At 44.5% G+C, this 26,276-nt stretch overlaps 1 protein-coding gene across 4 annotated transcripts in view; it reads right to left on the bottom strand.

The window, feature by feature from the left end:
- Positions 1–228: 228 nt before the first annotated feature.
- Positions 229–26,276, bottom strand: part of SOBP (sine oculis binding protein homolog) — a 120,935-nt gene continuing 94,887 nt past the window's right edge. For all 4 annotated transcript variants that reach the window (XM_009676929.2, XM_068937960.1, XM_009676933.2 and 1 more), the window contains 2 exons: positions 17,955–19,909; positions 229–2,129 (listed from right to left, as the gene is read on the bottom strand). In XM_009676929.2, the coding sequence (XP_009675224.1) occupies positions 17,957–19,909 (1,953 nt within the window). In that variant the 3' untranslated portion in view covers positions 229–2,129; positions 17,955–17,956. The remainder of the gene's footprint in view (positions 2,130–17,954; positions 19,910–26,276) is intronic.

Raw genomic sequence — 26,276 nt, 5'->3', positions numbered from 1 at the left:
TAACTGTGGGCTGTCTTCCCCACGCCTTGAACACTATAGGAGCTGAGAGATGATCAGAAAGGAGAGAAAAATGTAAGGAACAGAGATTCAGCCTCCAAGAACACTTACACATACATTTCCGAGACTCCAGGTTGAATTTTGTTTGATCTGTGACCAGCCAGATAGAGGAATGAATAGCTGCATGCACCAAAAGGAAAAAAATAAAAATAAAACAACAGCACATTGAAGTGCATTTTTTTTCTTGGAGATTTATTTTGTTTTAATAAATCTGACACCAGTCAGGGAGAGAGAAAAGTGTTGTGAGCCCAAAAGGAAAGCAGAGCACACTGAGGGTGCTTCAGATGCTTGCTCTCTAGAAGATGTTTCATCAGTATCTCTTTGAACTCTCTCCCTAGGCTCAGGAGTTGTTGGATTTCCCCCCTCCCCCCCTTTTTTGTTTTTTTGGGTTTTTTGTTTGTTTTTTTTTAAAAAGCGAGCTTGCTCGCCCGGTGTGTTTTCCAAGCTTTCACAGCTCTAATAAATAAGGAGCACCTGTAAAACAGTAGCTTGACTTAAGTGAATCTGTACAAAGGAAAATATAGAAATACAGTATATACATAGTGCTCATAGTGCACCATCACTACAAGGCTCTGGTTCAACTGACTCTGACACCCTGCGCCCAACACCGCTGAAACTGTTAGAGACACTGCTTCTGCAAACTGCTCCTCACTTCCCAGCAGCAGCCTTATAGAAAAGGTGTACTCTGAACACTTGAGAGTGAACAATTGCTTTATTCGAGTTAGTAAACAGTTACACTGAATCACAAGGTGATTTGAATTTTTTTTGGATTTTTTTTTGTTTTTGATTTTTTTGTGGGATTTTTTGTTTTTTGTTTTTTTTTTTTTGTATTTGTCAGAATGGGATACTCCACGACTCTCTTACCAATTCAGTGCCAGTATAACATGCTCTAGTGTACTTTTGGACTCTTGGCTACAACTGTACAAGTGCACACAAGTAAATTCTACCCTGTTATCCTCCACCCACTGATTGAGGATCGAATTGCACATTTCTCTTAACCATGACAGGAGAAAGCAAACAGTGAAACAGAATCATGGGGGATCTTTCTCACTTTACCCTTGTTTTCATTGGTTTGTCCATACCATTCTAATTATCATGAAAGGGCTATGCATATGGAGAGATTGTCTCACTGCCTTCCTGGATCACTGAAAACCATCAGGGTTGAAATTTCATCCAAGTCTTTCGTGACGCCCAGCAAATATTCCCCTCAGATTATTTTACACCTTGAGGGAATTTTGGTCTTTAGTTCAACACTCTTGCTCTGTTCCCAAATGGGGCGCTATTTAGGGGAATTTCAAGAGAAAGCTGAGAAGAATAAACATTTACTGAGTTCTCTTGGCATTCAGTCTCTGAAAAACCACAGTATAAACTATTCATGCTGCTTCTTACATCTGTCAAATCAAAAATTAAAAGCCATAAAAGTGTAACACTGAAAATATGGCATTAGAAAGGATAAAGGTGGCCTTTGTAAAAATAACAAGGAAAGTATATTAGCCAATAAAATATTCTAACTCTTCATTTAAAAGTGCATCATGGGTAGGACAGAGATGACTCTGAAGCGTTGCTACTCCAGTATTACCCCTTTCCCCCATCAAAACTTGAATAGGTCCAAAACCATACAATGCAAATCACGATTCTTAGTGTAGCAGCAAAACCACAGCAGTTTTTCAAAAAAAAAAAAAAATCCGTATCATTGTCCTGTCTCAAATATATGAACTTTGAAGTCAGAGAGGGAGAAGTACCTATGTTGGTCCATGTGGTTTTTGAAACCAGGGTGAAAAATCCCCCCCCCAGCAAGAAACCAAGAGGAAAAAGCGTTCCTTGGAGGAGAAGAGGGGGTGGCGGCAGGAATGCTGAGCACGCTGCGTGGGTCCGTGCTGTGCTGTCTTCTGGGTCGAAGGCACCCGTGGGACTGAGGCTTCCTCAGAGGGACTTCATGGTGGGAAGCGGCTTGATTTGCTTGACTTTGAGCCGGAGGGGGCGGTGAGTGGCCCAGCTGGTGTCAGTCGGTGAAGTGACGTGGTTTGCTCTGCTCCCATTCTCCATGCAAGGTACCCTGTCAGCGCGTGTTCCTGGAAAGCGGACAACAAGAGCGGGTCAGAGGCAGTGGGAGGTGGCTCATCACAGGTGGCGTGCACACGGGCACGAGCCCAGGCAGCGCGGGCAGCTGGGCACAGGCACAACCCCGCTGCTTCGGCCTCGGCCGGGCCTCCCGCTGCTAAGGGCCATTGGCAAATGAAGCCTCCTTTGCAGCGAGGCTGCTGGAAAGGAAGGAGGAGGAATTCCTGTGATAAAAAGCTGGAAACCGATATAATAATAGTTCATTCTCTGCGTTTTATAGAGCGCCTTTCATCCTACAAGATCACAGGTGAATAACGATACTTTGCAAGTATACAGTACCCTTCACCTCTTGATCTCAGCGTGCGTTACAGAGCTGGGATGTACCATTATCTCCACTGCACAGGTGGGAAAACGGAGTGAGAGAAGGAGAGACGTCTGGGCCAGGATCCCACAGCACCTGGGATGGTGAGAGGATGGGAACAGCACACACGTCTCACAACTCACAGTTGCTTGCTTTTCCTATTAGACCTGGATGCCTCCCAGAAAGCCAGATTTCCTCCAGCCCTTTAAAGGCAGTTGAAAATAGCATTTAGAATATTAAAACTGCAGTTTATTCTAATGTTCTATATGTTTGTAAAGCTGCCTGTAGTGCAGTCCAAGTGGCAGAGAGTTAGCAGACTGAGATTTCATTTAGTTCCTCTAAAAAACAAATGGGGTTTCCCTTCTCCCTTCTTTCCTTTGCTTTGACTGAAACACTGAGCTCTCTGTCGAGGACTACTCCCAGCCTCGCTACCATCAGTATTCACACTCAAATTGGTTGTTCATCTTGTGTGCATGCTATATAGTCATTTAAGATAATTGTGCACTTTTGCTCCCAGAAGTGTAAGGGTTTCTAGAGTTATCATGAGCATCAGAGAAATGCTTGGAAAACTTCTCCTCACAGCCTGGCCTCCACTCTCGCACATCCCAGGGTGCTGCAGAGATACCTGCACTGGACAAGCTAGATGGGAGCTCAGGCGTGACAAAGCCACGTCAGTAGTACAGCTAGACAGGGCTAATTCATCTCATTGAGAAACTGGGAACAGTACCTGGAGACAGCTCCGCTCTCACAAAAACACGTATCCTCCAGTAACAGAGCTAACTCCATTCAGCTATGTCCTATGTGTGCCATGCATACAAACTGAAGATGCCTCTCTACGGCCTTTCCCGAAATCCTTAGTCATGCAGATGAGTGAGGTATACTCAACATCAGCAAATCCAAGCTGAAGTGAGGGGTGTCAGGACTGAGCTCCCCAACCCTCAGCCCTCTCTTGGGATGGCCTGCCACTGGCCTGCTCCAACTTATGCCACCAGGACAGCAGCTGCAATAGTGGGAGGATCACAATCAGCAAAACACCATGACTGACACTGCTTAGCTTGACAAACAGAATCTGAATAAAGGCATTTTAGGATCCAAAGCAGAACAGGGTATTACTCTCACTGAGGCAGAGCGCTACTGAGATCTGATACTTTCAGTGGTGAATTCACGTACTTCTGTGGACAATGTGTGAGAAGAAAACAAAAACCTTCACTGCTAGAGTGGATCACAGAATTAGGCAAAGAATCATGATGCCTTGTTTTATCCAGGGGCTACTGGGTGATACACGATGACCTCATTTGCTCCTGCTTTTCTTGTCTCTCGATCATGTAGCTTGCCACCAGGGACTGTCCTGTCTGTCTGCTGCTTTGGATGGTGTTACCTGGTGTGTCTCTTAATGTCACAGACATTCATTCACTCCAAAGCACAGTATCAGCCTTAATTTTGGTCACGTTTGGATCACATTTTCCTTCTCAGTCTGCTCCATGATCTCTCCCCTTCACACTGATTCCCCTTCGATCCCTCGCTGTGCTCGTAATCCCCTGCCAAACTTCCACTCTTCTCCAAGCAGAGAGTGGAGGCACATTGACTATGTTGACCAGCATGAACTCCTAAAGCATGGAGGCTGAAGATTAACATTTGGGATTTAGGGCAAGGTGCCCAGAGCAATGAGGAGCTTTGTGCCTACAGAGACAATTGTAGACAAAAACTAGACTGAGAAATGGGATATATCCCCTTCCCGAGCACTTCCCACAAGGCATATGACTGCTTTCTGTCACTTTCTTAGCTTGAAATCTTGCTCTGAGATCAACTAGAAAAGGAAGCAGAGGAAAAAAAATCTGTAGCCTCTCTATAAAATCTCAGTCTGCACTTCACTTATTTTGACTGGTCTTCTGTTTCCATACATCAACAGAAATGAATTTACATCCTTCACTAATGGGTCTCAAATGACATGGCATAGCGCAGAGTCACAGGTCATTTGGGAGGGAGGACATAAAGATGTCCACTAGCCCTCAATGCTTTCTGCTTGGAGCAGTTAGCTGCCTTTGTAAGGCATGTCCATTTTCTCCTACTGCAGATAGACTCAGGGTAACACAGTGCAGATGGGAGAGAAGCATCTTCCCCTGTGATTGGTCCATACGTCAGACCCCTTGTTTGATGAATGTATCTTTGTAGCAATCAAGTGACGGAATAAAAACCCATATCAGGCCTAGCATGCAAAGTTTTAGAAAGAAATGAGAACACTCTAGTCATCACCACTTCACAGTTAGACGTTATACACCTCGTGCCAACACCAGCATGCACGACCAGCACAATGAAGTCAGCTATTTATATCTCCCCACAGAAACAAATGACTTTTCAGGAGAGCCACATAAGCCCTTCACCCCAGCTGAACTTGCACCAAGTACACATCAAATATCGCTTATCAGACAGAAAGATTGCATCAGCCACAAAAGAGAAATTTTTCTAATTGTAAAGTCATAGAGCTGAGCTTCTGTGAGTTGCACTGGGTTTTGTCTGCCTTCCAAAGCTAATGGAAGCTTCAATGGAAGACCACCTAGAAATCAGAGGTTTGGGCTGCAGTCCCAAACCAAAGAGTCAGCATGGAAGAGATGACAAGAAGAGGAAAAAGTAGAAAGGCTCCTTCCCACTCCAGTGTCATTGCAGGGGAAAAGAGGAGAGTAACTTAGCTGAACGCTGACCTGGTGCAGGCAGGTAGCTTGGAGGTTCACCTGTGCGGCTTAGATACAAACACTGGGCTCCTCTGAACAGTAGGTGAGAGCCGCACTAATACCCTCTGCAACTGCTAGTCATAAACTGAGCAATAGGCAGCTGTGAAACAAGCTGCACCAATGGAAAGCTTCCTCTTTGATTTGTGCCTTGACATATAAGGTTTAAATCCTGACATAAATACTTATGGTTTTGTCTTGCTCAAAACACCACAGAGTTAGAGCTTGGCAAAGCAGACTAATGACTAGGGCAAAGCTTCCCCAGCAAGCTTTCCGCTTCCCTTTCTCCAGCTTCTCAGCTCTTTTCCACTTGCAGTGGCTGCTGCAGACCTACAACCCTCCCTCCTGGGCAGCCCCTGGGATTAGCGCAGCAGGAATTTTGGGCCAGTTTGGTAGAGACAGCTGCTAAAAGTGTCCCTAGCAAGCGCCACTTCCCCCTCCGTGCCTCCATGCCCAAGGAGCTGCATAGCTCACCTCGGAGGGTAGATCCTTCTCCCTGTCTCTCACATTCAAGCATTGATCCATGTATCTCCACTCCCAGCACTGCCCCATGAAGTGCTGCTATAGTGTTCTGAGTGCTGCTATAGTATAGTGCTGAGTGTCACTATACTGGCAGCATGCTCCTGCTGGCAGAGACAACAGCTGAAAATAGCTGTTTCCATTTCGTTTCTTCTCCCAGGCATGTCCTACCTTCTCAGAAGTGCGATGCCATTGACACATGCATGTGTGCACACACAATTTTTTCCATGATTACTCTCATCCTCCTCTCCATTGAATATTTCTGTCTCCAGATTTGCAACATACTGTTCAGAAAAAATAGAGAGACTGGGTGGGAAGGGTTGAGGCAACGGTTGATGTGGGCTGGCACGCCAGAGTTTTCCATCATTTAGCATAGCGCTTCATTCAACTGGACAATGAATGCTGAAGCTGTTGATGTGCTAGAAGATGCCTAGTTCATCTGGGATGTGCATGGCCCTAGAGTAAAGACATAGCAATTATTTTCTCAGGGAAGCTACACTGAAGATAAACCACAAGAGTGCAGCTAAAGTCAGCATGGGAGCAAGCTCAGCCCTGGAATCACTCTGGAGTCATCTGTTACTTGTAATCATTCTGTAATTTAATTATTTCTTTTAGCAATTCTTAAAGCAGTTCAAGTTTCTTCATTAGAACCTTCTCCTTTGAATACTTAATGATTTATCTTTCCATGAACTAACTGAAGGGATGCCTCATTAAAAGAGTCAAGGGAGGCCTTTTACATGAATGGGATAATTACTTGGCTTCTTATATACCATCCCTTTCCAGGCAAACTTACCATGATTTCGAAGGTGCTGTTTTCTTCCTGCTCTGGTCCTGCAACCTACTGTTAACTTTGGGTCGGATATGCAACTCTAGCTCTCCTGCCTACTGAGGAGAGAGCTGTAGTCTGAGCAGACATTGTGACTTCAAGAAATGCATTGGGGAAAAGCCTTGGGATTTGTCCTCCTTATATGTCTAGGCAGAAGAAGTGCTGGGGACAGCTTAGTCATCCCCTGACTCTCTGACTGAATGGTGGTGGGCAGGCACTAGAGGCCACGCTTGCAATCGCATTGAGTCACTTTGTAATCGGGGAAGGACTTGGAGGGAGAAACATGAACTGGAAAGCAGAAGGACTGCTGGGTACTGACTCCTGCTTCCCTGCAGCTATTCCTAGAAAAGTCTTCAGCGAAATTGCACCAGTTTGTATTTGGCCCCTTGCTGGCACATTTAATACCCTTTCTCACTAAACTTTTTCAACATACTTTAAAATGAACCTTAAAACTAGCTACTGAAGTTAGGAACAGGGAGATATGTAACTATGCCCTTGTTATGTAGCAAGGAAATGTAGGAAATACCGTCCAGGCTCTCCTCTGTGCTCCTGCCCATCAGAGGTGAAAAGCATGTCTTCTTAAAAAGTGGGAGCAAAGGGATCATCGCAGTGGAAGAGACCTGGAGAGCTACCAACAAGATGCAGGCTCAGTGCTCCTAGATTTACCAGGCTGCCAGTGATATTGAAGAGAAACAATATAGAAATCCAACTCTCCAACTGTACTCAAAATCTGTGGCAATCTTTCAAAACCTGGCTATCTAGAGTTTGCTCTTGACTGCGTTTGCTCCTGCAGCCAGGCTCTGCTGTAAAGATACAGCAGAAGGAAAAGGTAAAAGGTGTCTCTTTGCCACATTATGCATTTCCATAAAGACAGTGCCAAATAAAACCGGGGCCCCCAAAATGGGAGTGGTCTTGGCCTGGGTAAGTTTGCAGCTCTTCTTCATAGACAGCGGAAAGAGCATTCCCTAAATTTAGCAGTAGGCAGCCACATACTTGGATGAGTGGCCTGGCCCTGCTGTAAATCCTCTCCTGCACCATAAAGCAGCAACACAACTTTGCTGTTTGACTTGTTCTACACAGACACAGGGGACAGGGCGCATCCTCTCCTCCTCGGGTTTACATTTTCCTAGGCAAAGCCACTGTCACTAGGATCCCATGCTCCAGCATTTTTAAACTTCCATTGCTCCATGTCACCATCGCTGTTCAGCCTTTCGTGAAGGCAGCTCCACACCAAATTGCACTGCTTTCTCCTTACCTTTCCTTGTGTTTCTGAGAGAGGAGCGGTGACTGCGAGCATTCGCCAGGGCTCACTAACTCCAGCCTGGGAAGACCCTGTGCCCCTTCCCAGGAGGCAAGTAGCCCAGCAGGTCTGGAGTTAGGTGCTCTGAAAAACATGTTGGAAGAGACTCTCTGTCCATCAGCCATAGTGAGAGGCAGAGGAGACCACTTTTGGTAGGCTAAATTGAACATTTGAGTTCAGTCCCCCAGACTTCAGTGTCAGTATTACTCTCAGGCTTCTTTACAGGTGTCATCCTTCCCCAGCTATACCACTTTCTATAGTAGCAGTCTCCCCAGAACCACTATAATTTTTTTTTCCACATAATCTTATATCCTTTCAAAGAAATCCCTCATGTTTTAATTCTTTATAGAACAAATGCTTAATGAGATCATGAAACTCCCCTTCATTTTCAAACTGAACGAAAGACAAAACCAACGTCAACTAGTTCCTTTTGCCCAGACCCAGACAGTGATAGGGGGGTCTCTGCTTTACCCTTTGGGGCATTTTGAGATACATACTTAAGTCCTGCAAAGCAGAAAATGCCATCGCAACTCCAGACTTCTAACCTTACCTGTACCACGTGCCGTCTCTGCCCGTGACCATTCAGCACACCTCAGAGCCTGCCTGGGCCAGGTCCTGTTCTTGTTTACCCAGGGGTGATCAAATATATCTCTGCAGCAGCAGCAAGCTAGCAGATTGCTCTGCATCGAGTGCAGCACTGGCATATTTGGCAGAACTAGAATAGCTTTGCTTTGCCCCCCGCAATGCCTCATATGCAGATCTGGCAGAAGACAGGATTTTTCATTAAGCAACAGGGGTCAAGTGTTCAATTAATTCTCCCATTCTGCTCTAGGATAAAGCTGAAACTTTTAAAGGTTCTTTTTTTTGGGGGGAGGGGGGGGAACAGAAAAACTAAAACGGAATGCAGATAGTTTCTCCTCTCCTTCCCCTGAAAATAGGCAGCCACTGGGATGGGATAACCCTTCTTTAAGCCTTTGATTCTGTCTGATTCAGATAGAAACTTTAGCTTGAAATTTTTGCAGCCTCCTGTGAGTCCAAACCATCAGGCTTTTGGCTGTTCCAAGGGGCTTCTAAATTTTCCTACCAATCAGAGCTGATCTCTCCAGTAAAACTAGTTAAATAGCCAGAAAAAGGCATATTAGCTTACAGTGGCAGAGAAAAAGAAGAGTAGCCGCAATGCTAGCCCAGGTTGGAGGTCCTACCTCTGAACCTGTAGGAGACTCAATGGTCATGGTGAATGCTGTACTTTCCCTGTATTCCTCCTCACATGAACTGCAAAGCAGAAGGGTTATGCATGGGCCTTACATTTCTACCAGAAATTCCATTGTGGGCCAAAAAATAATAATAATCTCCCTTTCTTTGCTGAAGCTGCCTTGAAACTTTTTAGCGACAGCTTTCAGCATCCAACATCATCAAAAAATTAAAGTTTTCCTACTAAAACCCGCTCTGTTCAGAGCTGAGCTGGGCTACAGGCCCAGGCAGAGGGGGCTGAAGGGCTTTTCCAAATGCTTCAGCTCTTGCATGTCCCAGGTGGGAGAGGACAAGGGAAGCAGCAGGAGCAGGTAGGAAGGGGCCATGATGGCTGTAGAGGTCCCCTGGCCCAGGATGACCTGGTTTGCCATCAGGCTGGCTGTTCTTGTCAAGCTTTGTGCCGCTCCAGGCCTATCAGGTGTACAATAAGCCAAAGTTTGGAGTTATATGCAAATATAGCAATCATCAGCTTCTTGTGTTGGAAGAAAAGGCAGAAAACCAAGTCACAGGGGTAGGGGCTGAAATCGAGTCCAATCCTTTGCTACTCTGCCCTAACTCTGTGTGCAGGTGGGGCATTTCCACTGAAGGCTGCTGTCCTAAGACAGGCAGCAACAATTATATTTTCCTTTCCCCAGCTAGAGACTGAATGTGCTGGTAGGGACCCAGCAGGAGCAGATAGATGCTGCCTCGCAAGCAAACAAGCTGCCGTGGTTGACCTCCTGAGCAGCATCTCGCCCCCGGGGGAAGCAGAGGTGCTCAGCTCTGGGTCCCAGCAGTGTGTGGAGCTGAGCCTGGGCAGCGGAGGACGTGGTCCCTCTCGCAGCAAGGCCCTGGGGATGACCTCAGGGAGGGAAAGCTCATCCCCCTGTGGGGCTGAGGCTCCCCCTTTGCAGGGTGGCAGCCGAGATCACGTCACTTCCCATCCAGCCCTGCAGCTCCCAGGACCTTTCCCGAAGCCTCCATGGGCACCACCTCTGGCGCCGCTACCCTAGATGTGGGGTTGGACCCCGTCATGCTCAAGGAGGGGGGGCTGATTTTACAGTGGTCCAACGCCGTCCCTGCGGAGTCCTCCTGAGTCTCACAGCCACGTTCAGGTTCGTTTCAACCCGAACAAGAGCAGACACAAACTCGGCCAGCTTTGAGGCTCAAGGACAAGGAGAGGAGGGGCTCAGGTAGCCAAAATGTCAGGCAGATTATACTGTTTGAGGAAGGAAGAGGAAAAATCAACCCAGAACATACAAGGAGCAAGTGGGTTAGGCCTAGAATATACCAGAGGTGCACTGCCAGGTGCCCTTAGGTGTCTGTGCCTCTCCTCCCCAGCGCTGCCAGTCACTAAGCAAACTGCACTGGCACCAGTCAATATTCTAGATTTTCCCCACACACCCCCTAGCCCCCTCGAGAAAACAGAAGCAATATTTTTATCATCAAGAGAACTGGTTTGATAATAATTGGTAAATTGTGGCAAATAGTACAGAATTGGCACTTTAATTGAACTCAAAAAGTTAGGTTCAGAATTCAAATTTTCAGTGACCTCATCATGTATCTTTTCTTCTATAACTAGCATTCAAGCATCTCTCCATTAGAGATGTTTGTTTTAATTCCTGTGGGAAAGGGTTTTTTTCCCCCTTTGCATAAGAAACTTAAAAGTGGCAGCACAAGTGGTTCATGAGAGCTTATAAATATTTGAAGCATAAGCATGTAACAGATCATAAAGAGTTTTACATTTAACCATGTGGGCTACAAATAAATAGCTGAAAATTGCTCTAAACATAGGTTTAAATATCAATAGGCTGACGATGGGATGCAGATCTTTCCAGAGAGGTCGGAACTCGATTGGTGTTTCATACTGCACCACTCAATCTCTACAACCTTTTCTTTTTTTTTTTTTTTTGGAAATGCGTTTTTCCATAGATGATTATATTACACAGCCCAAAAGTCCAAAACAAGGACTGGAAGATGAAATGTAGCACAGAGTGGGGGGTGTTCTTACAACAAATGCAGTTCAGCCTCTTTGCGTCTACATAATTTGTTATTGTAGGTTGGCTCAAATGTAAGACAGTAATGTTTCTGAAACACTTGGAAAAGTAAGCCAGCTGCAGGGAGGATATCGTTACAAATTGAGACACATGTTGTACAGGAATACCATTCTTTTCAAATACCAAAATCATGTCCGGGGAGGCAAAGCCATGCAAATGAGTCAGAGACAGGACCTCGTTCTGCAACGTGCTGAGTGCTTTCAGCTCTCATTAGAGGCACTGATAGTTGAAGGCGCACAGCACTTCACAGGATCTAGCCCAGTTATTTAATGAGCTGTATTTTTCAGGGTAGATGCAAATGAATAGTTGTGAGTGCCGTAACATGTCTGAGTTTACCTCAATTCCTTTCTTTCATGAGATGATCACACGCATTTCCAAACACAACCTCTAGTCACATGAGTGAAATGCAGCTTGTTATCAAAAACATAACGATGAGTAGGCCTGAGCTGGGAGGCCTTGATTGATGGAGGCCCTCAGGAATGTGCTTAACTTGCCTGTTTTGCTGTGTGGGACCTAAAAATAGGCAGGGAGAGACTCAGCTGGTAATCTGGAAATAAAAAATGTTTCAGAAAGTCTTGTTTGCTAAAGTCAGATTTCTTCCTGATTTCTGGCTCAGATGGCTTTGCTTCTACTATGCTTAATTCTCCTATGATTTTTTTTTAATGGAAATGTAATTTTTTTCTTAAAATCTATTGCTCACTGCTTGATTATGTCCAACTCTTTCACAGCAGCAGTCCTCAAAAGTGTTCTACTCCTTCCTGACCCACTTTCAGGAATTGCTCCTAATACTGAGAAACAGTTTAAAACTATAAGCTCCTCACAGTTCTTTCGAATTCACAGTTCAGCACTGAAGTTGGCCATGGTTGTTTCAGGGCCAAGCTTCACAAAGGCAATTAGGTGCTTAACTCCTTATCTGGTTTCAGTGGCAATGAGACACATACTGTCCAGGATCTCATCCTCTGAATGTAAAGGCAATCTCTGTCTCTGATGATGTTTTTACAAGGTGTCTGTCTGTTTTATTGCGATCTTTGTTGTTATGGTCTCTGTATTTAATCATGAGTTGTGCTTTTTTCCCATAAACTTTCCCTGCAACGTTGACATTGGTAGCTCAATAGCACAAAAACTAGCACAAGAATGATGAAGAGCTAGCATCTCCTTCTATGCCCATTTTACACTTAACACTTTTGAACGTAGCTGGATCTGCTTTACGCCGACTTAAATGAGAGGCGCAATAGACCTTGTACGTCTGAAAGTGCAGAGTCAGACTTTAAAGCCTCACAAACAGTTATGAGTAGCCCCATTGTTTCAATATGAATGTGGGTTGTATCAACCTGGGGAATGTCATGGATAAGATAATTATTTCAAATAATTTTCTTTTCCACAAGACAATTAAAAATAGTAAGGGCCAGTAAGTGCCAAAGTGATCTCTGAAGTCAGTGGTCCCAGACCTTTGGAGGTACCAGGTGGGCTAGAGTCTCCAGGAACCAGACCTGCTGCAAGTTTCTGTGAGTGTGTCAATGGAGATATGGCATTTTTTGCTAGCTGAAGGTTTGGCTCTGTATTTTGTTTGCAAAGAGCCCTCAATGCTTTCCACCTTTGCAAATCAGACCAGGTATAGTTTATTTTTTAAATGGGTTGAGGAACCAAACTTTACATTTGAAACCTATGCCCTGGAATGTTTCATGGAAAAGTAGAAGGACCCTATCAGAAATTAGCAGTTGTTCCTTTGATTTCAAAGCATGTACAGCCATCTACAGCACTGTACCACAAGCCTGCTATTTACTGCCATTGAGACGGAAGTTAGTGCTCCCACACCCTGGCAGCAAGATGCGGGAGCTGAAAGCTAGTCTGGAAGTATGTCATTTTATACTTCACCATTTTGAGAACTGTTTTTTTTTTCTGGGAAACCCTTTTTCTAATTTAATATATCTGAGAAGCTACCCAGGCAATTTTGAAATGTAAGATCACACTGCGAGTGCCAGGCAGCTCTCAAGGGCAAAGCTTCGGTTCCAAGCAAATGTGTTTAAGGCTTTGTGGTGTTAACGGTCTCTCCTCTCCCCCTTAGAATAAATGGAAAATTTCTGTAGGCTCATAAGAAGCCAGGTGAAGGAAAACTTCTGAACCAGAAGAGTAAGGTGTTAAATGTATGAGTCCAATTACTCTGCTAATTTAAATTAATTTAGCACCAATGGAACTATATCCAGTTAAAATTAGCTAAAGCTCTGGCCCATGGTACTGTGTCAACAAAGATAACTAGCATAAAATGTGTAAATATATAAAATCTGTTTTCAAGTACACCTGCAGGGTCAAATTCTGTCCTGATTAGAGCAACAAGGGCAGGGTAAGATGCTGTTAGATAGATGCTACAGTGAAACAGGAACTATAAAAACTCTTAAGGCAGAAAGGAAGGTTAATAGTTGTGCCCCTTGCCTTAGGAATCCTGACCAGAGCAGGAAATCTTGTGCTGGACTGTTACGGGCTGGGGAGTTCACAGCGGGATATATATTACTTCTGCCCTGAACTGCAGTGTTCTGCACATTGTATATTTTTATGACTACAATGTATGGACTAGACGGCTGGAGGTTTGGGCCTGTAACTCAGCAGATGCTGACCCCAGGACATATGGGCTGGCTCAGTAGGTGGCCATACTCCTACTATTTCCATACTTCTGGGAGAAATTCTGCTTACACAGGCAAAAAACCTTCTTCCTTTTCTTATCCCTCCCCCAGCAACATAGGACTAGTCAACACACGCACATTCAAGAAGCACTCATACACACATGCACGCACAGAAGCTTTTTGTCAGTGTAGCACATGGCATTTAATTTTCTAATTCAATTTACCAGAAATATTATGTTTAAGTTAAGTGGCCCTTAGCATTTTGACTTACGTGCCTTAAAAAACCTTGACAGCAAAACTTTAGGGTTAAAATTGATCCTGCCTGGATGTAGAGCATCACACTGACAGAGCTAATTTTAGAAAACTCATGTTGCTCAAACTCGAAACAATAACACTCAAGAAAATATTCTTCTTCCTAGCTTCACTCCTTTAGCATAGTAGAGCTTTGGCACTGAGACATCTTTTGCTAGTTGTCTGAATTGCATCAAGCTAGAACAGCTTGACAGTCCACATCCTGATGGAGAGACTAAACTTTAACATCAAGGATTATGTTGCTGATTAGCACTTCCAATAATCAAGTAATTGGTACATTAAATAATCCTGAGTTTGGCTACTTGCCCAAAAGGTCACGCTTGCATTGATTCCTTTTTAGAGAGTCCATATTGCTATTCCATGAATTCAATCTGCCTGTCCAGAACTCTAGCGTAAAAATATTTGGCTAATTTCCTTCATTTCATACAATTTGATGGGAAATAAAATCCAGGACAAGTTGCACGTTGTGGCAGTGTGTTCAGATTTTCCAGTTAGGGGAGGTGAGGAGCAAGAGAGAAAAAGACAGTCCTATGGACTTTTCCTTCTCCCAGGTTAGTATGGTCAGAACAATATAAAACTGCAACGGTCCAAGTCAACAAAATCATTAGTGCAAATCCTACCCTCTTTGTACTGTATTCCTACTAGGGAACAAGAATTTCTCGAAGGCTGTCAGTGTGCAGTGAGGGATCCTCCTCACGGCCATGGACTGGGCAGGAGGAACTTGTGGCCATGACAGAGGTCAGGGCTGTGGTCTAAGAGGCTGCACTGGCTGCACTCTGTCTCCACACTTGTCCCCTCTGTACAGACACATACCGACTCTGAGTTCTAGGAAGCCTTCACAGACAAACTTCTTGAGGGCCAGAAAAATAAGCAGTCCCCCCCCAGAATGGCTATTAGTAGCACTCACTAAAGGAGGCCGTGCAGGAAACCAAAGAATCCTCACCTCAAATCAATCATCGGAACTGCATAAATCAGTTATGCGTGCCTTGAGAGACTCAAAACCCACCAGCATTTCACTGTGGTACCCATTGGAATGAGATAGTTATCACACTGTTTATTTCTGCAGAGTATTTTGGGTATCCTCTTTCTCTGGAAATATACAAAGATCCTGGTCTCACGTATCTTTTGTACAGAGGCTACTTCTTTTCTTTTTGTGGAGAAGAGAGGGGACAAACACAGACTGACTAATAGCCATTGCTATACTATTACACAAACTCCCAGGGCACAGCAGGTACCTAGGCTGGGCTTTGTTTCTCTTAATTTTCAGTGTCTGTGTAGACGTCTACGTCTGCACCAGTCACCCCTAGTTTCCCTCACTACAGAGAGCCATAGGCACTCCTGTGGCACAATTCATCTAATCTGTCTTAGCTGTCGACTTCAGGATGAGCTAAACTGCCTCCCTGAAGTGCATGTTTCTCTAGGTTGATTTTAAAGAGAGTTTAGACAATTAGCTCAGCTGTGTCTTCATCACAGATGTCTATATTGGATCAGATTAATCTGGCCTGGCAAACTGAAAACTTTCCTGCAAGACAATCCTTACACTGAGACAAAGAAAATCTATATAAAACTCTCAGTGAAGAGGAAAATGGTTATTCCTGAGGATAACCAAAGTGGCAGTTCTTGGCATTTAGAGAACATAAAGGGTTGAGGACAATAACTGTGTGACAAAGCATCCTTTTTGTCTTTTTGATGCAGTTTGTTCAGTTTGTCCACTTTCTCTGTCAAACACTATCCATGAAGTGATGTCATGTACAATTGTGTCAACAGGAAAAAATAAACAAGCCAGAGAAGCTAGAACTCTTTCTGAGCTTAAAGGCGCTGACTCTGGAAGATGCTGAACTCTTCCCAGGACCAGGACCTCAGAGCAGTGGCGTTACTGCGCCCTGCATGGTCTCGGCAAATATAGAGCACGCAGAAGTAAATACATGCCAAGAAGCAGCCTTTCTTTGAAAACAGTGTCAGCACACAAACGTTCAGGTCTCTTAACAGCGGCTAGAAACAAAACATAGATATATAGGGAGCATGAGGAAGGCAGGAATGTGGTAACCGTAGATGTCCTAAGATTAAATACAAGAGATGCAGTCAAATGGCGGCATTCTCACTAGATCAAAGAATTACCCCTAGGTGAAGCATAGGTACATTTATGAACAGACAATCTTTCAAGCTCCAAAAAATGCATGCTGGGAGCTGCAATACAGATCTTCATGCTGAAATAACCAAATGATAGACTAGGTGGACGTGTAGTCCAAGGCTCTGGGTGGGGGGAGTCCCCACTAGCAGGGCCTAGGGGAGTATAAAGATTTTAAATACTCATTTGGCTTCTGAGTTATTATATGTGTTGATTATTAGTCCAAGAATGTTACAGATGTCCTCTGTTCTTACAAATGTATCTTTTAAATGTGTCAGCACATGCCTAGAGCAAAGAATAATGGCTCTGTTCCACCAAAGAAAGTAAATAAATACTGCGTGCAATCAAAGGAAGTAACGTTTCCGGCTCTGCAGCCAGAACAGGGAATGCAACGGTCACAAAATAAAGGGACAGGCCTGGCTATACTGCAGTTTTTTTGATAGTGCAATTAGCCTGCACTGATGGAGCAGGGAGATACTGCACTATTCCAGCTTCCACAGTGTGTGCTCTCTACAGTAGCAGATGCCAAGCTGTGCAAGGCAACGTTCATATTGCGCTGCTGCAGTCACTATTTGCGCTACCAGGGACAGGGATTTACTGGAGGCTACAGAGTATTCCACGACTGTAATAAAATCTGGCATGTCACCAAGCCACATCCGGCAAATCATCAGTGTTTTACTGCTGAACAGATTCTTGTAACACCCACCATTTTCCCTTTTTCTGAAAGAAGCTCTCCATGCTTGTGAATCTAAACAAACGCAATTACACTTGTTTCTTGTTCACAGGCTTGAAGCAATAGGCATACATTAAACTAACAGTTTTATAAAGGCGCTGTTTTATCAGAGGGATTCCACAGGCTGGGAGTAAGGAACGGAGCGGGGGTTCTGCCTCCGCAACACTGTCTTTGGACAAACCACAGGTTTTGGCAGACTTATCTGTATCGCTGCCTTGCCTTGAAGTGCTTATCAAAAACCATAACATATATACCAGCTGTGGGCCAGGGGAAGCCTCAACAGCTTTTCTGAAGTGGGAGGGAGCCCTTGATGCAAGCATCAAGGCAGATACCTTGCACAAGAGAGGAAAGGCCCATGGTCCTGCCACAGCTGCCCATTGTCTATTGACTGCCTCTTCAGCTAAGCCACAAAGGGCTGATCCCAAAGAGCAGGCAGTCCCCGAGCACTGATACCTGGGGAGGGAAGCTCAGCAGGGGGACTGACTCCCCCAAGAACATCGGCTGAAAGCCAGGGTGTGTTCAGGAGGCACACCAAAGTCAGGCAGTTAGGGATGACCATTTGGTGAGTCATCTGAACCTGAGCTAGCAGTGAGTAGCTGGGTCATCCTGCTCTGCACTGTGCTGCAGGGCAAGTTCAGTCATAATCATGAAGGCTTGAGTTGCTGTGTAACTCGGCTGGAATAAGTAAGCAGATTAATGGCCCAGATATAAACAATATCCTAGTTAGAAAACCACTGGTTTTGACATACACAACACAATAACTTCACAGCCAGCACCATCACAAAATGTTCTGTGAGCAAAAGTGTAATGAGGCTGCTGATGGATGAAGTACTGACAGGTACAAATGCAATACAACACGAAGAACAACATTAAAACATAAATACCAATAGCTTTCTGAAAGTGCTGATAAATTGGAATCTGTATCGCTTTGTTTCACAAAGGCCACATCCACATGAGTTTGGCCTCATACCTGAAAACACTCGTTCTACTCACACAGAAGTAGAAGGCAGTAGTGATTACACAAACCTTTACTTATTCTGATTTCGAATTCGGAGACACCTCCTTTTCAATGGTGGCTCCAGATCCTCTGGCCCTGTGCTGAGTATTGGCGTTGAGATAATGCACGGCGCGATAGCAGTCTTTTCTGCTGGTTTTGGCACAGGCTGGATCACGCAACCTGTCTTGGGTAGCATCCGCAAAGCATATGCATGGTCCTCGTCTGCTGGATTGTTAAGGTTCGGGTCTTGTTTGTCTCCCCCTGCAAGGGACTCTTCCCCAGTCTTCTTGCCGGCCTCTCCCTCAAGGTGGCAGTTCGAAGCGCAGTTGTTCTCCTTAACAGACTCCAGCTCGCTCACTGCCAGCTCCTCTGGGGGCTGAGGCTTTTTGGGCTCCGGGGGCAGCTCCGGGTTCTTGGAACCCTCTGTGCTCTTTGTGCCATTCACAATGACGTTGCAAACCGCTGCACTAGTTTCTAGTCCTGAAGTGCTGGAGGCCAAGGAGACAGGACAGCAGTGCGCTGAGTCACTGCATGGCAATGTTTTTGAGTCAACTGGGCTGCAATTGTCCCTGCAGTCGCTGCAGTTCCTTTTGTCTGAGCTACCAAAAGCCATATTTACAACACTGTTAGGTTCACGTTCAACTTTCACTTGGGCATGTAAAGCCCTGTGGATAACATTGTGCAGCCTAGACCGGTGTCCTACTGTTAGGTCTATCACACCGTCCTGCGGACCCTGTAGCACACTGGGGAAACCAAATTTACTGTTCACTGGACTACTGGGTCTGACAGTCAAGTCAACGACTTCATTTTTACTGTGCTCCTGAAGCACTTGAGCTTGATTTAAGGACTGGCCTGAGCAGCTCGGTGACGAGTCAGAGGATTTAGAAGATCCTTGCTTTGACTCTCGAGGGGATGAAGAGTTATTGGCTGGCTTTGCCCCAGGTGTCTCACTGGAGGTGCTCGGAATGAAGTTCTCGCCGTTACTGGAAAAACCGTTGGGGGGCTTGGAATCGTTGATGTGAGGGATGGGGATGGGAATCGGGATGGGGACAGGCAGCGGGACAATGACAGGATATGGCACTAACAGAGTCGGGGGTGGCACCAGCGGGGCAAGGGACGGCAGTCCAAAGTTCATCATCTGCGGCACAGGCATAGGACCATTTGGCATCATGCTGACGGGGGGAAAAGGAAGGCTGGGCAAAGGAGCTCCAGGAGGGGGTGGCGGTAACAGGCCTGGAGGGTTCCCAGGCATGGTGGGTGTTGTGGGAGGATGGATATGAGGGGAGAGCATTGGCCTGTGCATGGGGCTGGAGGTGGGACCCATGTTTCTGGGACCACCTGGTGGTGGACCAATTCCAGGAATCATTGGATTTGACAGAGGGCTGTTAGGATTTGAGGCATGGTGAGGCGGCCCACGAATAAACGGTGGACGGATTTGCTGCATAATCTGCTGTTCCATGAATATGGGCAGAGGAACTGGCCCACGGTTTGTCATCACCATGGGAGGACTGCGAGGTGGGACACCAATTGGAGGCACAATGCTAGCAGGTGGCTGGACAGAAACTGGTGGAATATTTGGATTCTCACTGATGGGAATAGGTTTGGGAACTGGCGTGGGGATTTTAGTGACAGAGCAGTTGGCAGTGTCAGACGGAGAGGCAGTGGTAGACGCTGATGGTCCAGGACCTTGAATTTGGCCAGCTGCAGACGCTGGGGATGGGGCTTTTCTCCGAGCATCTGCTAGCGGTATATTCCAAGAATCTGGAGTCAGCAGCTGTACCCCAGTGCCTTCTGCTTTATTTTCGACTGGAGGATGTAATGTACTGCACAGTCCAGCTGGAAGATTGGCCTGTGTCTCTTTGTAGAAAATGTCCATTTTGTACTGATTGAGACATTTTGCACTGCAGAACTGAAGCCTTCTTTCCCCGTCCCCAAAATCCAGATACTCTTTTGTGTGTCTTATGTGCTTACACCAGTCACATACCTACAACACAGTAATAAAATCAAATCAGGTAAGAAAAGCAATCTTCTCTTCATAGTGTTATTCTAAAAGTCATTTTTAAGTTGCTTTCTAAATAACCACATTAGTTTTCAAGCAGAAAAGAAAAAATAGTCATGTTTGTGAAAACTATGCTTACTGGGTCCAAAATATCAGTGAATTGAATTTAAAGAATTCAATTGAAAGGGCCACTCCCTTTTCCTGTCTCCCATGACCTTAATTCTGCCTGACACGGTACGTAATGTAAGTTATATCCGCACCACAGAGAATAATGCTCAGCTGGTGCAAACTGTTATATCACACATATGTACATATGCAAAATCCGTATGAATACGGCTGTGATTACTCCTTAGGGGTAACCTATAAGCACCCGTACCATCTGAGATGCAATACTACATACTAACTACGGTAACAGAAAAAGGACTCAGAAAGTTGCTGTGAAATGAATGCAAACCATTACCGCTAAACAGAAGCACACAAACATTTTATATTTTATTAATGGTATCAGAGAATAAGTTGGAACGGGTGCGGTATTTTAAAACGGTGTGACAGAGCAAAAAAGCATCATTCTTCCTTTGCCCTTCATTCCAAGGAGAAACTTTGAAAGAGTCAGGAGATTTGTGTAAGGTTCAAATATTCCCAATTTGTGATGTTTCGACAAGTTGGAATTACTTTCTGAGCTGTTTGCCTGCTCTTGTGTACTAGTCACTTTGAGGAAAACTTCTTGGCAAGCAAAGTCCTTTTTAGCAACTTTTGAAATAGTATAGCAAAGAGTTTGCATTGCAGGCTTCTTTCTTTGTTTGTTTCTCCCTTTTCCATTTCATCCTTTTCTGTGCTACTATCGATGTGGTGAAGGCATAGCCAATTTTTTTAAAGTAAGGCTGCAGAACTAATTAAGCTGTGAAAGGTTTTCCCAGTTGTAAACCACTAGGCACCAAAGTTCAAAAAATAGTCATTCTAGGCTTCAGAATCCATTACTTCAGAGAAATTATTGTGATTTCATTAACACATTAATTTTGCAACACCAACAGCTCTCACAGATGGTGAAGACATGATCTACAATTCAAATATGACTCTTGTTTGCACAAATGCCTTTCCTTCATATGGCATTTTAAACAAGAATTAATATGAGTAATCTTGCCATAGCTATAAACAGATAAACAGATGTCAGATTTTTCAGTGCCTTACTTTTTTGACAGAATTTTACACACACAAAAAAACCATTTTTGTCATTTACATTAGTTCTCAAAATATTCCGTTGACAAGAGATTTTTGGTGCTTTCTATCAGCATGTTGAGCCTATGACCATGTCAGAATACATCATGATATTGTTTGTTCTGCCTTTTCCAAATAGCCCATATTAGCTTGTTTTGAAATGACTATATCTTTTGCATGAAAAAAAATAGAATATGATTTTGAAAAGACTGCATTAAAAGGATAATTAATTTTAATAACTATTGGCCATATAAACAATTCAAAACAACATATGTCGGGCATCTGATTACCCATCTCATTTAACTCTCAGCTTTCCTTTAATATAAACAGTGGTGACATTTTTGAGTTTTCAGTAATATATCTTTAATATATATATTCACACACACACACACACACAGCCCTATATGTTATGGCTATTATTTAACTCTGCAACCTTCTGGTTATCCCTTTTGGTTACTATTTCATTCCCTCTCCCGTCTCCACACCTTTCACACGCTCACACACATCCTCTGTTTCTCTGCCATGAAGTTTTTATCCCAAGTGTTAAATCAAACGACGTAATTGCTTGAGAAATAGCAACTAAGAAGTATGGAAAGTAGAAAGTACTTCTGAAGTATGGAAATGTAGGCATCAGATTTTAGCGTGGACACGTGGATAGAGCACTACAGAGGATATCTCAGAGGCAGACCTGGCCCAGCGGTCCTTGTGCTGCTCTCCGCAGTCGGCATTAGTGCAGGCTTATTTCCACCACAGTAGGCCACACAAGTAAGAAAAGGCAGAGCGCCAGCGCTTGGCACCCACACTTGCAAGCGGCTGTGGGGTTTTATGAGCACTGATCCTCTCCCTGCAGTAGGAACTTCCTCGTTTCCCACCTGAAGGACTAGCAGCCTTCGCAAACGCCACTGGAGCTGGGCAACCCCTTGCTGCGGGTAGTGCAGACACATAGTAGCGGGCACTGAACAATCCTAGGTATTTGGCATGTTTACAGATTTTGCCACCCACCTGGCAAGTCAACACAGCCCCATCACAGGATGAGCTGATGGAAACACCATATCATTGACTTCCTGAAATTCCCTGGCTTGCCACAGTTTTCCAGGCAGACAAAAGGGGAACTTGTTTGTGAGTCTATGCTAGAAAGTAATAACTCACTGTTTACCTCAGTAAAGCTGCTGGATTTACCTAAATGTCATACAGAGCTCACTACTGCAGAGGCAAAATGCTATTTATATTGCATGTATGGAATCAGGGTGTAACCTGCTTCTTCAGCCGCTTGCAGGCTACGCTCTTGCCCTGAGAGCTGTGCAAAGTGGCAGGGTGTCTCCGTGGGCACCCAAGGGCCCCCAGCCCGTGCCCTGGCTAGGACGAAGCCCACCGGGCCCAGTGCCCATCAAAATAGTGTCTGTTTGCTGGGGAAAGACGTGGAGGAGACCCGTCCCGGTGGAGGCTGGCCCAAGCGTGGGGCAGGACACCAGGCTGCAGTTGCTTCCCTGATTTCGCCCTGGGGTGGTGCCGCTAAGGTTCACCCTTCCTTCAGGGCAAAGAAAACACAGCAGCTCCACGCTTGCAAGCCTGGTGTCAAAGAAGCACCGGAGAAATAGGAGAGAGTAAAAACAGCCTCCTTATCTTTCTAAAAAGAGCCCCCTCAGTGACTGTAATTAAACAGACTGAAAGCAAAATACAGCAAAAAACTCATGGCATCTTTTCTAATCATTTAATTTTATTAGTTATCAGTTGAAAAATTCACTGAAATACCTTAGTGTTTTATTGCTGTATTGATTTGTTTATCTCAAGTGGGCTCCTGTGTCACTTGCAGCTAAACAAATATTTTCTCTTCCCTGGTAAAATATTTAGAAATCCTGCTTAGAAATTCTCCACTGATTTCTCCTGTTTTCAATAATTCACCGAGGTATAAAAAATTCTGAAGTCTGTCTGCTTCACTCACATATTGATCACAGACTATTCTGTATATTTTATCACTACATAAAATTAATTAAAGACACAGAAGTTAAAAGCAGTAATTCTGTTCCTCTGAACATCCTGGATGAACCAAATATCTAATAATTATCTTATTGATTTTTTGCAACATCCCAAAGTGTTGAAGTGGACATCAGTGATAAATGTCTATCTATTACACTTACATATTCCATTATTTTTATAGCCACCTATCTGTCTCTTTATATAAGCAGTAAGTATATGCTGTTTCTTTAAGATACAAATATAAAATGTGCATGTCATACGCAGGTAATAAGACATCTTAGAATATCAGAGTAAAATGCAGGGAAACAGTCTCTACAATGAGGGGGAAATTACTGGAGGAGAGAAAATGTCACTTAAGAATTAATGAATCAAGTCTGTCTTACAGGATTGATCATTTACGATGAGGTCAATGAATTTATGATACAAATGGCTATATCACTAGAGGTAATAAAATGGAGCAATATCATTCATTTTCCTTCTAAGTAATGACGTGCTCAGAGTAATTACAGATTTCTTCTAAAAGCCTACACTGATTATTTCAGATGTGATAGGTGAAACATATATATCTTTCAGTTCAATAAAATAACATTTTCTTATCTATAAAATACACAGCAAATGTCTTATTTTTTTAACTACGTGCATTCCACATAGAACATCATTTTTTAGGGGGAGCTCAAAATCTTTCTATTCATTCATTCCTTTTACTTCTTTTTCCTGCCTTGTTGTTTCCCTTTACTGTACGATCAGGAAAGGAGCTCAATTCTTGAAAAACATTTGTTAACGTAGAGTATTGGCTCCTGTAATGCTTACGCACAGGGGTAGTTCCCTCCGCTTCAGCAGGATTAGTCAAGAGACTATCCGCAGGATCGCGTTCTCAGGGTCTGACCTAGCACCCACGGAAAACGATGAAAAGACTCCTCTTAACCGCAATCGGCTTTGGTTCTGATGCTTAATTCCAGATTCTGCTCACCCCGAAATCAGCGTGAGCTTTGCCACCGACCTCAATCAGAGCAGACACACGGCCAGGGGATTTCTGCAGGAACTGCACAAAAGTTAACAAAAGGAATATATAGGGAGGAAAAAAAAAAAAAGCTATGATGATTAGTTAGTTAGTTTGTCAGACTTTTCCTAACAAACATCTGCCAAGCAACCATTTTGTACACTTCTAACCAAAAAGAAGGTGGCACCCTTAGCTTTGTGACCAACAAGTGAGAGAGGATCGTGAAAATTTCCGGGCTAGAGGGTCAGATCTTGCAAGGTGCTAATAGAGCCCCTAAGCACCTTCATCTCCCTTGGAAAATACTTGTAGTATCATTCCGAGGCAAACACACTTCACATCACAAATGCCAGAACATAAAACCTGAATGACAGAAAGATCAGAAATAAGATAACTGCATGCCTCATTCAGCTGTAACACAACAACCCTCAAGAAGATTAAATTTACCTCACTGGGGCATGTCCAACTCTAAACAACAGAATGAACATTTCCTTTAGTACGTTTAATGTATTTATATTTTAGTGGCGGGTTGCCAGCGTGCTACTTATAAGCTCAATGTCTTGATATCATTCATCCCTTTTCCTGTGAAACATGCAACAATCTACACCACTAGACTACTCAAGAAGACACTGCATCAGCAGAAATACAACTCGCTCCTGATACGGGAAGACCAGGAAAGCCAGGACTGAGAGATCTTGTAACACTTGTATTTCTCTAGTACAAAGAGGAAGAAAAACTGTTCTGTTGGCATCCATACCTTTATTTTGATAGAAATGTCCAAAGTCGCGTCCAAACTTTGCCATGAGGTTACCCACGCAGGCACAACAGACTTTCTGCTGAGCTTAAAAGGGCCGTGCTCGTGGCTTGAGGCACAGGGTAATTAATACTTTAATCAGCTGTCAAATGCAGGCGCAAAGTTCATCCATTAGTGCAGTCCACCAGTAACCTCTGAACAATAATCTAGTGTCAGACGCTATTTCATTAAGAAATGCATTTGCTAAAATCTCTGTCTGCAGAGGTATTTACATCAGCCTGAGAGAAACCAGGCATGAGCAGCAGTCAAACAACACCGCTACAGTAAAGAGAGTCTCTATGCCTTATACCCAGCACTTCGGATTAGTATCAGCTCCTGTGTAAAGCTTAGTGAGAGGAAAGAAAGGGGTCAGTAGGGCAAAGATGTCCCAATGACAGTTTTCAGCTTCTCCCAAATCAGACAGTAAACAGTAGAGCCCCTCTCCTTGGTCAGGAGAACACATTAGTGAGACATCTTGCATAAGCGAGGGCTAAATCAGATTGTGAGCATAAGGCTCTTATCTAGGATGCCAAACACAGGGCTGAAGCTTATCAAAGCCTCACTTGCTGGAACAAAATCGATGTATTGAACTTTACCGTGTAGTTTTTATTCCCTTTTCCCACTGTTGTCTTTTCACATACGTTTAGGCGTATATTCTGGCTTCATGGATACCCGTGCAGATTTCCTGCACCCACCTGGCCAGGTCCCATCTGGCCTTTCTTCTGAGCCCGAACTGAGCCCCAGGCTCTTCCTTGCCATTTGCGATGCTGCTGCTTACTCGGGATGTGCAAGGAGTGGAGGCAGAGGCCTCCCAGCCCAGCCCAAAAACCATCAGGCGAGGAGGTAAAATCACCTTCCTCCCACACACGGTCCTTCCTTACAGCCAGAAGTGAACTCGACGCACCAGCCGTACGTTTTTCAGCAAGGCCTCAAGGTTTTGAAGCCTGCCAAACGCTGGATGCAGCGGCAATGTAGAAATTAGGAAGTGGCTTGAAATGCTCATACAGAGGTTTCTAGTAAACATTCAGATGAGTCACCAGCAGTACTCGTACACACCACCCAGTCACTCCCTTGCTTTCCTGTGTGCAAATTACACAGCCAACTACAAAATCAGCTGCCACTGCAACGCAGGAGCCACCAAGCTCAAGCAGAAAACACTGGGGCAGTACGAAGCACCCAGGCCCCCGGAAGGCTGTGAGAAACGTTCCCAGCAGGATGCCAGGGAAGAATTCATTGTATCAGAAGCAAAAAAAAACTCCTATCAGTGCATCCTGAAGCTGTGGGACTAGCGTTTGTTGCTATCTCTCTCAGCGGCCTTAGCTAGCTCCCCTGGCTTGCTGTGAACCCCTGCTCCCTGCAGGCCTTCCTCC

The sequence above is a fragment of the Struthio camelus genome, chromosome 3, assembly GCF_040807025.1.
Source record: "Struthio camelus isolate bStrCam1 chromosome 3, bStrCam1.hap1, whole genome shotgun sequence".
NCBI lineage: Eukaryota > Metazoa > Chordata > Aves > Struthioniformes > Struthionidae > Struthio > Struthio camelus.
The sequence above is the reverse complement of the archived record's forward strand: the minus strand, read 5'-3'. Positions and strand labels throughout refer to the sequence as shown.